Here is a 13,702-nt window from a genome sequence, read left to right as displayed (position 1 = left end):
TAGGAAACAGGGATGGAGACCCAAACTGGAAAGCAAGGGGTGGGAGGAGAAAAAAGAAAGGAGCAAGGGCACTGCGCTTGCGTAGCCTCGGGCATCTGGAGAACCTGGGAAGAGCGTGGGGGAAGGGTTCCCTTGCTTACGTGCGCCTAGCGTAAGAGGAGCTTCAGCGGCCACGCAAAACGGCTGAGCCAGAGCCTCTGGGGGCCTGTGTCGTCGCTGGAGAGTCGGCGCGTTGGAGCCGGAAGGAGAGCACACTGCACCGGCGCAGTAGAGAAAATTTAGTGCGTTTGCGTGATGGGAGGGGAGCGAAGGGGAGAGAGGGGAGAGAGGGGAGAGTTGCGCCTGCGCAGCAGCAAGCTCGGCTTTGGGGGTGGAGGGCCGCGGGGTCAGGGTTGCGGCTGCGGGTGGGGCCCAGGGCGGCGCTGCTGAGCTCTCCAGAGCTGGGCGGTGCCGACGAGGAGGAGCCTGGAGGCGGCCTCCGCGCTGGCGGCTTGTTCCTGACGCGGCTGCTTTCGTGGGCGCTCCCTCCTTCTTCCGCCCTCCCTCTTCCCCCCCCCCTCCGCTTCTGGTTCACTTATTTAATTATTTATTTTCTGTCTCTGTGTGTGTGGGTCTGTAGGGGGTGAACGTGTCCTGCTTCTTGGGGCGGGGGGGAGGGAAAGGGGCAGCCGGGGCCGAGCCCACAGGGGTGTGATTCGCCCGGGAGCGCGGGCCGCCCGAGCCGTCGTCACCGCCACCGTCACCGTCACGACCGCCGAGAAGCCCTTGTTCCCGCGGCCGGGAAGGAGAGTCGAGCGCCGACAAGATGGCGGACGGGGAGCTGAACGTGGATAGTCTCATCACCCGGCTTCTGGAGGGTGAGTGCGGGCGGGACGGGAGCGGGCGCCGGGGGCGCCGCCGCCTCCTCCCCGGTCCCCCGAGCTCCCGGGGGCGCGGGGCGGGGCGGTGGAGGAGGCTGCGCGGAGCCCGGACCATGGCGTGACCCCCCCCATCCTACCCCGGGGATTGTGGCCTCCCGCGGGGCCGGGGGGGCTCGGGGCTGAAGTCCTCTCCGCTCGGCGGGGAGCTGTGCGAATTGGCGGGGCCGCTAGAGGGGAGGAAACGGCGTGGTCCGAGCGCGGGCCCCCTCCCTCTCGTTTCCCCGCCCCCCCCCACGGGGGCGGGGAGAGACTCGAGCTCGGGGGCTTGCAAAGAACCCCCCCCATAGAAGGGGGGCGACTAAAGCAGACCCCCCCCGCTTGTACTCCGGGGTGGGGGGTGAGGAGGAGAAGGACCCGGGTGTTTCTGGGCATTCCAGAGACTCACAGGTTGCCCGGATAAATTCGGTGTTCTGGTCTCTAGAAATTGACCTTTGGTGGCTCCTCCTCTTCGGTTGATCCTGCTTTTATTTTCGAGCCGCTTACTGAAGATAAAACATTATTGATAAAGAGGTGAAAGGGGGTTGGAGAGAGTTGAGTAGTCCAGATTCTACCAAAATATCTGATAGGTTCTATGGCTAGATTTTAGAGTTTTGGAGTTTGAAGGTGAGTTTTTTTTTCTCCTTTGGAATAGACTCGAAAAGAAATGATCAGCCTTGAAAATCTTGGTGAAGTCTCTTAAGTAAATAAAAAATGATGGAATTGGGGTGTGTGGCTTCACCGATTCAAATGAATTAAAGTTACTTTTGTACAAATCGGTCCTAATTAGCCTTGTGCAGAAATTGGAAAGTAGCCTCCTCCACCACTTTTTTCTTAAGGAATTCAGTTAATAAATTTCATTGACTATGTTTGAGTTCTGCTGAGCCTTAGAGGGTTTTTTTTTTCCTTTTTCCTAAAGGGGTGTTGAAGAGTTTAAAATTGTTTCTTATAAAATGTAAAAAGTGAATTGTAGCTTTCAGTTTCATTGCGGCCTCTGTCCCCCTAATACCCTTACCAAAAAAGCACCCTGAAATCTCCATAACTAATTCCATTGCGTATTCGCTATAGAAGAAAAACATTTTTGTGCTAACAATACTTGTCAAATAATAGTACCAAAATATACTAGCATCAACTACCCTAATTTGTTTGCTTTCATGAAAATAGTTGATACTGTGAAGCAGTACTGCTTGCTTTTGGGAGATTAGCAAAATGAAGTTTCTTTCCCTTTCTTTTTGGAAAGTTCCTTTTTCCAACCTATTTGTGTCTAAAGAACTAATTAGTTCTGTATGTTGTATCCATTGTGTGACTAAATGTATTAAATCCTGATGTGAAAGTCCGTAACAGTTTATTGCTTAAATAGCAAACAAAGTTTTTCCGTGAACTCTTTTTGCCTTTTCCTCTACGCTGTCAGTTATCATTTGGAGGCCCCCTGGTGCCTATAGTAAGTGTTAACTTCTTAACGGACTTACAACCCATCTGAAAATTTTTCTGAGGTTGAAGTCACTGCATTATAGAGCCTTGATTAAAAAAAAAATTCCATGGAAAGTAAAGTAGGCTGGAGTAGACTGGAAAGAGGTGCGCCTTCTGTAGAAGGTGTTGGACTGTGAAAATGGCACAGCCCAATGGCAAAGAGCTTAATTTAATCCTTGAAATGGTCTGGCTAGTGATAACATAATAACGCGTCAGAATCCCCAGATATCCAAACTCTGTATATTGTAGTGAAAAGAACTCTGAACTAGGGCTCAGGAAACATAGATTCTTGTCCTTTGTAGTTAAAGTGAATTTTATTAATCTTGGGAACTCAAGATTATATAGAACAACAGTACCTAATATGGCAGGAATACCATTTACTAGCAATGTGACACTGGACAAGTCACTTTACGTCTCTGTGCCTCTGCTTTTTTATTTGAAAGATGAAAATAATAATTTTCAAGCTGCCTACCTTTTGCCATTTTGAGGATCAAATAAGATAACAGATGTGAAAACACTTTGGAAACTAGAACACATTATGCATGTGTCAGGTATTACTTTTCTATGGTAAAAAAATGTATATGTATACGCATATACATACATATATATAAAATCCGTTTTTAAAAACATGTCCATACTTTCAGTGAGTTGGATCATTAAATATATGTGATAAAATATTGCTTTTAAGGTAGATTACTGACTTGGAAAAAATTTTTAGAATTTTGCTGGCCTCATTGGGGAGTTTAGGTCTTTTCTAACGTCATTGAGTTCATCATCAGATGAATTCTGGGATTGACTTTGGACTTTAGAAATATGGATTAACTGGACCTGTGATCTCATTGATATAGGGAACTTTGGACTTAAACCATTTTAAAAGACTTTGTGCTTTCTTATTTGTGTTAATATATTTTGGTATGGCAGGATACAGTTATTTATAATATTTTATTAATTGGGATTTTGGGACATCTTTTTGAAATTCACTTGCCTTTGGTGTGACACTGTTATGAAGTTCATGATTCTTAGAGAAAAAAAGAGCTTAAAAAATCATATTGAGGCTATTTATATTTGTGTGTGCACACATACTTCAGTCACTTGTTTAAAATAAACATTTGAATTTCCCTTTTACTTAACCATTAGAGCGTGTTGCAATGGATAGAGTGATAGATCTGGAATCAGACAGACTCGGATTCAGATTCCACCTCCGACGTTTATAAGACATGTAACCCTGTTGCGGCTGCTCACTGTCTTGGAGCTTCTCATTCATCAGGTTAGACTCGGCGGCCTCTGAGGTCCCATCCTGCTCTAGATAACGCGGTCCTAATTTGAAACGAGACCGCATTCTTAGATTGAAAATTAGAATTTCGTGCCTGTTTTTCAAAACATGCACACAATTAAAAAAATCCTTCTCCTGAACTTCACTTTTAAGCTCTGCTGTATAGTATCTGCCATACACTTGTAAAGTTTCTCCCAAATTCAGCACATTTGTAAAGTTGCCTTGTGGAATAACCATGATTGAGTTTGCCAACAATGAAAGGAACCGATACAAAATTTGCCAGTATTTCTACACAGAGAAAAAAGAGAGCGGGTCTTTAAATTTTACAAATCGCAATTGTGCCTCGTAGCCTTGATTTTTTTTTTTCTTGTTTTTAGCCTGAATCACCTGTAGCACACTTACAGATATTTATAACTCATTTTATGTGAATTTGTCTATTTTGGAGATTCTCACCACCCATCATTGATATATTTTTCAAAGGGCTTTTAAATCCTCTAGATGGAAGACATTTTTAGTAGATTACATCTAATGCATATTAACATTCTGTTGATGAGTTACTTTGATAGTGCATGTCTTTCAATACAAATTATAAAAGACACTTCTTTTTGTCATTCAGGCATAGTAGTTTCTACCATTTAATTCCCAGTGGTGACTCTACCACCACTCTTACCACATTTTTTTGTGACTATCATGGCAAGAATTCTTCTTTACCTAAACCTGCTAGCTTTATGTAGCTCATATAAATATGTCACAGAGGACATTGAGCCCCATTAGAGGGAGTCACTGTCCATCAAGCTAACTTTATATGCCTATAGACTTGACTTCTGTGGTATCATTAATGTGAGGAACTTCCTCAACTGATGAAAATCTTCGTCTTCTTTGCTACTTATTGTCTTAGTAACCTGGGGCACTAAGTAGATAACTGACTTGTTGTGGATATCAGGGGCAGGACTTGAATCTAGGTCTTCCAGAATGGAGGCCAGACTATATCTGTCCTTTCCAGCACTCTATCACTCTCAGGCCTGACCTGTCAACAAGTCCTGACCTTGCTGAAACAAAAAATCCTGCTTCTTACTTTGCCAGTAGGTCCTGTAGGTTATGTATGTGTATTTGAGACTTTATCTTTTTTGCAATTTAAGAGTTTTAAATATTTATTTTTATTGATATCACTTGCATTACTATATTCGTACCCAGCTAGCTATTACTTTGTAACAAAGAATAAAAAAGAGATAAAAGGTATTTCAGCAAAACTAACCAGTACAATAGCCAGTTTCTGATGGTGTATGCAATATTCCATACCTGTTGTGTCCCCAATCTGTGTATTAAGAATGGCGGTGTATTTTTTTTTCAGCTCTTCTTTGAAGCTGATCTTGGTTATTGTGATTATATGAAGTTCAGTTTTGATTTTTAGTTCTTTAAATTTACATTATTGTATTCAGTTGTATATATTGTTTTCCTAGCTCTTCACTCTATCAGTTCATATTTCTTATCATGCTTCTCGGAATTCCTTGTTTATAGTTTCTGTATCACGATAATGCTTCATTAAATTCACATACCACAATTTGTTTAGCCATTCCCTAATAGCAATTTGTGTACAGTTTTTTGCTTCCACATAAGTGCTGCTATGAATATTTTGGTATATGGGGTACCTTTCTGTCTTAATATCTGTGGGGTATGTTATGGCTAACAGCAAGATTTCCACATCAAAGGGTAAGGGCATTTTAGTCACTTTTAATAAGTATAATTCTAAGTTGTTTTCCAGAATGGTTTAAAGAGTTCACAACTTCGTCATTAGTGTATTTAGTATGCTTGTCTTTCTCAAGCTCTTCCCACATTGATGAGAAGTGTAGTTTAACCACCTAGTCATTTGGGAATGGGTTTGAAGTCATTATTGGACATGAAATTGATGTAGTACACAGCTCTTTGACTTCCTTACATATATTTAAGATAGGTTTTTATTTTTTAGCTTTATAATAAAGTTAAATTTAAACTTGAATATTGTAATATGGCCTCAGTGAAAAAATTGGCATTGCATAGGAATTTTTCCGAATGGAAGAATTAAATTGTATATTTTTAACTCAATAATTTTTTACAATAAATAGTTGGGTTTTTTTTGTTTTAAGACAAACCATTGCATTTTCCATCTTCCATCTCATTTCCTCCTGTTTTGTATGTAAATATATGAACAGGAATGCTTACTCATTTTATGTTTTTTTTTCATTTCCATTATTTGTGGTCTTTTAGGATTAAAATGGCAGACTAAGCAAATAAAAATGTGCTTGGAAATCCATTTCTGGATATAATAGGTGAATTTGGAAGCGCACTTTCTTTTTTCCTGAGGCAATTGGGGTTAAGTGACTTGTCCAGGGTCACACAGCTAGTAAGAGTCAAGTGTCTGAAGCTGGATTTGAACTCAGGTTCTCCTGACTCCAAGGCCAGAGCTCTATCCACTGTGCCACCTAGCTGCCCCTTGAAAGTGGACTTCTTTTGGAAGTAGACTATGATGAAATCACTTCAAACACTTGTTAAATTTTCTGATTAAATTGTTCAAATTATGGGTTCTTTTTTAGGGGTGCTAAGTCCCTCTTCCCTTTTAAAAATATCTTAATAAAGTCTCATTCTTGTAGAAAAGATGGAGAAAGATAGTACAGTTTCTTGGGTTCAAAATTGGTTGAATGGCCAGACTTTGAGCAATCATTGTGGTTTGATGTCAACTTGGAAGGTGGTCTTCAGGGGAATGATCTAGGGATGGATGGTTGGCCCTGTGCTGTTCAATATTTTGATCAGTGTTTTGGATGCCCTTATATCAGTTATTTCTCAACCTCTTGTGACAAAGAAAAAGAACTGAAAATACCAGATAAAGAAACTTTGGTAATGTATGCAGTAGTCTATCTTATTAGTCTCCTACCTCTTTGCAGTGGAGAATTATGTTATGGCTTCTCTGTTACCTTCATTGATTTTTCTATAACTCAGAGTTCAGTTTCCTTTTAATGATACTTTTCTTCCCACCTTCTCCTTTACATAGGGAACCTCCCTGTCAAGGGAATCCTGGTGACTTTGGTCTGTCTCAAAGACTCAGCCCGGTCATTTTTAGTCAGTTGGCCCTATAATTCTCCCTTAAAGCCTTCCCTCATGTCCCCATTTGGAAATAATCCTTTACTGGACCTTAACTAGTGTGTGTTTTTCTTTAGTTGTGATTTGTCGTCTTTGTATTTTTTTGTAGTTACTTCTATAATATGCTCTCACTAGATTATAAACTCCCATGAGATTACTGATCTCCATATCTCCTTTGTATTTAGCACAATGTCTTGCCACTTAAGGATGTAATAAACCAAAGCGGAGAAGAGAGGGTTGCTGTAGTGTTCTAGTTTTGTTATATTTAGATCAATACTTTGGGATCCTCGGTGTGGAAATTACCTCCACTGAAGCAGATGACAACAGTGGTAACTGTGGTCAATACATCAAGGACCTATGACTTTGTCAGTGTGAGAATTCTAACACAAATTGAACCCTATCTATAATTTAATGTTCTTAGAGTTGTACGAACTTCAGAGAGGTTAAGCAATTTGCCCAGTGATATAACAGCTAGTGTCAAAAGTAGGATTTGAACTCAGGTCTTCCTGACTTAAAGTCACTCTACTCTCCATTCTGTTGTGCCATGCTTAATCTCTCTGTTTAGCGTGTGTAGTTTGCTATGTTCCTGTTCTTAATAGTCTTTCATTCTATTGTATCTTATTTGGAAAAATTGAATGGAAAATTCCTGATTATGATCTGAAGCTTAGGTTTACAAGACCTCATACCAGCTAACCAGGGCATCACCACTTCTTTGGTGGCACTTGTCAAAGTAGAGAGAAGAAATAACCAGCCCTTGAATATTGAATTTGCCAGCCTTTAAAAATGACTTGGTTATATGAACAAAGGCATAAAGTGATGGTTCCTATAAAAAATTATTTAAAAGAAAAATATTACTGGATTTTCATTCAGAATTACTATGAAACTCATAAAATATCTGCATTACATACAATCAGGACTTATATTTAACTATGATGCTCCTTACAGAAATAAAGGAATATTTAAATAATTGAAGAGAGATTCATTCTTCATGCTTGGACCCCAAACCAATATAATAGAAATGACAATAATGCCTAAATTTACTTACAAATTTTGTATTCTGTCAAAATAGATTATCAAGGAACTACGTTATGGAACTTGAAAATATGTCAATTCATTTGGAGGAATAAAAGGTATAGAATTTCAGGAGAAATATGGAGAAAAGTAGAAATGAAGGGATCTCAAAATAAAATCTTGAGAACTGCTTGGTACTGGTTAAAAACTAGAAAAGTGTAAACTATTCCTAGTACAGACTAGGTAAGTCAAATCCAGGAGCAGCTGAACATAAACAAGCGTTCAACTTGAGTACAAACTACTAATAAGTTTGGTAAGAAGTATGTAATGAATAAGGTTTATACCAAATACTGTAATTAGCTCCAAATAGACACAGAGCTAAATATGAAAGGTCAAATGATTTTTTAATGATATGATGAGAAATGATATGATTTTAATGCTATAATGAGAAAAGAAGATACCTTTCACAACTGTGATGAGGTGAAGATTTAAGAAATGGCCAGAGCTGATCATGAAAGAGAGTATTTTGATTAGATAAAATTAAAAGTTTTTATGAGTTAAGATAACTAATGGAAGACTGTTGCCTTTGAGGGGTGGCATATTTACATAATTTACATCAAGCTATTTACATTTAAATATTTACATCAAGCTATCAATTATAAAAGTCTTATATCCAGATATTTAGGGAATTAACACATTAAGACACTCTGTATGTAAGGTAGAGCATTTCATCAATAGGTAAGTGGTCAGAGGATTTGAACAGAAAATTATCAAAGGAAATGGAAGCTATCAGCAAACATGAAAGAATACTCTAAATCACTAGTAAAAGTGAAGCAACTTAAAGCAATTCTGAGGTTTCATCTCATAGCTATTAATTTGGCAAAGATAATAAAGAGCAGCAACAGTATTGGAGTGGCAGTAGGGAAATAGGAACACTGACATACTGTAGATAGAAATATGAATTGACCCCAACCATTCTGGGGGGAAAAAAACTGTTATCATGCAAGAATAGTCACTAAACTTAACAGATTTTGGCATGATCATCTCACTGTTGGGCATATATTTTAAGAAGGTCAGCACCAAGAAGAGAAGTCCATTTCAGGGTCTATAATTGGCTCCTTTACCCATGGCATCAGGTGAAGGAGATTGGAGCCTCTGACCTTGTGAGTTCAGTAGGTCAGTTGCTTTCATTATAAAGCCTGAATTTCAGAGCTAGTGCAGCAAGTGCTCCTCAGGAGCAAAGGATGACCTTGGAGATCCCAGCTCAATGATATTTGAAAGAAGGACTCATACAACAGCAGTACTGCCTTTGGGTGTGAACTTTTGGGACAAATGCTTTGTAGGAATTTAGTCAAGTCCTTCTCTTCTTCCCCACCAAGGTGATATAGGGGAGTGTATGGCTCCCAAGGTGTTGAGGAAAACTTTGAACATTGTTGGTGCTCTATATCTTCCAAGTAAATATACCTTTGTAAAAGCCTATTTTAAAAAAACTGTGATTGGTTTTTGTTTGTGCAAAGATTTTTTTTTTTACATACATAATCAGAATTATCCATTTTGTCTTCTTTGTTCCCCATGTATCCTTTGTTTGGTTCTGAGCTCATCCCCTATCCATGGGTCTGTGTGGTGATTTCTTCCTTGCTTCTCTGGCTTGCTCGTGATACCACCTTTTGGATCTGAGTCATGTGTCTATTTGGATCTTATCATGAGGTGTTAGTCTGTGTCTAGTTTCTGCCAGGCTGCTTTCTGGTTTTCCCAGCAGTTTTTATTAGGTGCTGAGTTCCTTACTCCACTGGCTGTTTAGTTTCTTAAACCCCTCCTGATTTTGCCCAGCATTTCATTGGTTATTTTAGCCACAGTAGTACATTGGACTGATAACTTTAAATCCTTTTCCTGAGTTTTAACTCATAGTTATGATGAAGTGATCGTCATGATGATGAACTGAACCATCAGTTCAGTTTAACAAATATTTATTAAGTGACTACTTAATATGCAAGGAATAGTTAGCATTGTAGACAACATAGTCCTTGTCAGGAAGACTTGTGTTCAGATTCCATCTCTAACATATTGGCTATGTAATCCTGGACAAATCACAACCTTTTAGTGCCCCAACAAATCTCTAAGACTATAACTTGCAGAACAGTTGCATTGTTATGGGAGTTCCTCACAGGAGTTTTCTCACATCAATGAAAATACAGGTCTTGTAGAACTGACACCTCTTTTATGTAGGTGTCCTTTCCCTTTAAGGCAGTGGAGAGGACCTTCTTGGATGATCGTTGGTTTGGCTTCCTGACTACCTGAGGCATAAAAGGTCTAGCCAAAGGGAGTTAGTGGTTTTAGGGAATTCCCACTACCCTGAATAAATGCCTTTATGGGCTTGTTTGACCAATTGCTGTGGTGAATGCAAAGGTGGAAGGAAGTAGCCATTCTATCTTAATTAATATCCTTTGTAAACTTTAAAAATTGCATCAATTTTATGCTACTTCTGGGATTTTACTTTACACCCTCAAAGATGATAGAAGATGGAAATAAGGCAGGCACACATACACATTTGATGGAGTTGTGAATTGGTCCAGCCTGTCCCTGGAAACAATTTGAAATTACAGAAGAAAAGTCACTGAACTGTTCAAATTCTTTGACCTAGGGATTCCTCTACTTGGTTATGTATTCTCAACAAGATCAAAGGAAGATCTTATATATTGCCAAAATTATCTTACCACTTTTTGTAGTAACAAAAAGTAGATGTCCATAAATAGGGAAATAGTTGAGCAAATTATAGTATATGAATATAGTGGAATACTATTCCACTGTAAGAAAAATAATTGGTGTTCACAGAAACACAGGAAGACTTATTTAAATAGTTGCAATAATATGAGAAAAATCAGTAGAACAGTAACACACAAAAAAAACAACAAAAAAAATTACAGTAAGTGAACATCTTAAATTCAGCTTCTCAAAAACTGAACTGATTGTCTTTTCCACAAAATCCTCCTCTCTTCTTCACTTCTATTACTGTCAGGTGTACTGACATCCTCCCAGTCATTCATCTTGCATTCTTAAGTCCCTAAATCATCCTTAACTCCAAACTCTTACAACCCCTCATATCCAATCCAGTTTCCAAGTTCTCTTGATTCTACCTTCATAACTTCTCTCCTCTGACACTGCCACCATCTCTGGTGCAAGTCTTCATCAGGTCACACCTGGACTATTGCAGTCGCTTTCTGGTTGGTATTCTGCCTTGTTGATCCTCATGCCAGTCCATATTCATTCAGTTGTCAAAATGTTATTTCTAAGCACAGATTTGACCATGTCATACTCCTCTACTATTTCAGTAAACTCCATTGGTTCCCTATTACCTCCACAATCAAATATAAAATCCTCTGACATTTAAAGCTTTTCATAACCTTGGCCTCTTCTAACCTTTCCAGTCTTCTTACATCTTATTCCCCTTCACCAAGTCATCTAGTGATACAGGCCTCCTTGTTGTTTCTCAAACATCACACTTGATCTTCCCACTTTGTATTTTCAATGGCTTTCCCCTATGCCAGGAACTCTTTCCCTCTTCATCTCTGTCTTCTGGCTTCTTTTAAGTCAGCTAAAATCCCACCTTCTACAAGAAGCCTTTCCTGATCCCCCTTAATGCTAGTGCCATTACTTTGAGATTTTCTTGAATTTATCCTTAGTATATAGTTTAATTGTACATAAATCTCCTTCCCGCCTTGAATGCCCCTACCCTCTCAGCTCTTTGAGAGTAGGAACTGTTTGTGCCTTTCTTTGTACCACCTGTTGCTTAGTATGATGTTTGGCACCTAGTAAACACTCAGTAAATGCTTGTTGACTTGACATTAGTGCAAGGTGCCTGAAATGCACTCCTCACTTCCGTTCCTCATTTGAAATGCTTGTTGAAGTCCTAGATCCATTTCTTTCATCGTGCCTTCCCTTATCCCCTCTGAGTGACAAGCTATTTTTCTCTGCTCAAATTTTCCTAGATCACTTTGCATCTTTCTTTGCCTTTTCTTTTTTTTATTGCACTTTTTGGGTACGTGTTAAATATCTTCTTACAGATTATAAGGTCCTTTAGGACAAGAAGTTACTTCATTTTTTTTGTTTCCCCAGTGCCTATCTTGTAGTGGACACTTAATAACTTCCAAGGGTATGTGAATTGCTTTCCTTACAACAACCCAGTGAAGCATGTAGTTGTAAATATTATCTTATAGGTGACAAAAATGAGGCTCTGAGGATTAAGTGACTCATTTTTGTCTATCTGCAAGGAATGTGAGCACCTGTCTTCCTGACTCCTATGCCCAGCACTTTTATTATACCGCTCTTGTCATGCCTATCAAGAACAGAGACTTACCCCTAGAATTGCATAGTGAAATCAGTGAATATTGTTAAAAATCCAGATACTGTAAAAAATTTTTAGTTTAATTGAATTGGAATAACTATAACTTTGAAATAGGTAGGATGTTCTTACAGACCATTTGTACTGCTTTCCCCCTAGTTTTTTGGACTATCCTGTCTAAATTTTGTAGGTGAGGGATTGAATTGTGTAAGGTAGTTTTGATAACTATTTGTAAAAAAAAAAAATTGCCTTAAATTTTTCATAGGAAAGGAGAGACCTAAAAGGCCACAAGTTAGGAATGTTACTCTCAAAGGAGTCCTTTTAAATTTTTTTCCCCCGAGTAAATCTGATTGGGAATATTCTTACCTCCCACCCCCAACCCTCCCTTCCTTTTTTCTTTTTGGTCTAAAGGGGTTGTATATTTTTAAAGATGGGTTGATGGATGAGTTAGAGCTTTACTCAGGGCTTTAATAACATTTCAGATTATTTGACTGCCCCCTCTTTCCTTTCTCTTGCTTCCTTACCCATTTTTCTCTCTTTCCTGGGAAGAATATAGAACTGCAAGTCCAGTGGTACAACGGAAAGGGTACTGGATTCGTGGTTTGAATCTTGACTCTACCACTTAACATCAGACTTTGGGCAAATTACTACACCTGTCTGGCTCAGTTTCCTTATCTTTAAAATTTGGAAATTAGGCTTAGACAACCTCTAAAGTCCCTTCCAACTCTGTGATCCTGTTGGGGCGGAGGGACCTATGTTGTATTTATTGAATAGAATTTTCTGTTTTTAATTTCAAAAATGAATGAGAGAGGGGAATTTTTCTCATAAAACTCAAGTTCTTGTATATTTTAAGCTAAGCATACTATGTTCTTTGTGTCTCTTCAGTGCAGTCTCTTAGGATCTTGAATAAATTCTCTTCTTATTTTCTCTTCTCCATTATTGCGTTTTTATTTGCAACAGTTACTTTAAAAAACTGAAACATGGAACTTCTTTTTTTTAGTATTAATAAACTAGATGTTTTAAAGTCTTTTATTTCTTTTTAAAATTAATTTATTTATTTTTAGTTTTCAACATTCACTTCTACAAGATTTTGAGTTCCAAATTTTCTCCCTATCTCTCCCCTCCCCCTACCCCAAGACTGCCAGCATTCTGAATACCCCTTCCCCCAATCTGCCCTCCCTTCTTCACCACCACCCCCCTTCTGTTATTACCTTCCCTTTCTATTTTCCTGTAGGGCAGAATAGATTTCTATACCCCATTGCCTGTATATCTTATTTCCCAGTTACATGTAATAACAATTTTTAACATTTGTTTTTTAAATCTTTGGGTTCCAAATTGTCTCCCTTCCTCCCTCCCCACCCACCCTCAGACACTTTTCAAATGATCATCAAATGACACTTAAAAAAACCCTACTTGTAGTTTAAAATGATGCCTTGGAGTTTAACTTTCCCAGATTTGATCTCATTCTAAAAATGGATTTATTTTGTTTCATTTTTTAAGTGACTACTATAGTGATTTTATTCAATTCAGCACTTACTGAACTCCTGTGTTGAGCTGAACATATAATTCCCAAATTACTGCTATTAAGGTACTCCATAA

General features: G+C 38.9%; 1 protein-coding gene across 1 annotated transcript in view; it reads left to right on the top strand.

Annotated features, from left to right (window-relative positions):
• The first annotated feature begins 702 nt into the window (after window positions 1–702).
• PPP1CB (protein phosphatase 1 catalytic subunit beta) overlaps window positions 703–13,702 on the top strand; it is a 76,341-nt gene continuing 63,341 nt past the window's right edge. The window contains exon 1 of the mRNA XM_027850464.1: window positions 703–857. Coding sequence (XP_027706265.1) covers window positions 806–857 — 52 coding nt within the window. The 5' untranslated portion in view covers window positions 703–805. The remainder of the gene's footprint in view (window positions 858–13,702) is intronic.

This window comes from Vombatus ursinus, unplaced genomic scaffold (assembly GCF_900497805.2).
Source record: "Vombatus ursinus unplaced genomic scaffold, bare-nosed wombat genome assembly UNPS02009062.1, whole genome shotgun sequence".
NCBI classification, from domain to species: domain Eukaryota; kingdom Metazoa; phylum Chordata; class Mammalia; order Diprotodontia; family Vombatidae; genus Vombatus; species Vombatus ursinus.
Note: the sequence above shows the minus strand (reverse complement) of the source record. Positions and strands in the feature narration are given on the sequence as shown.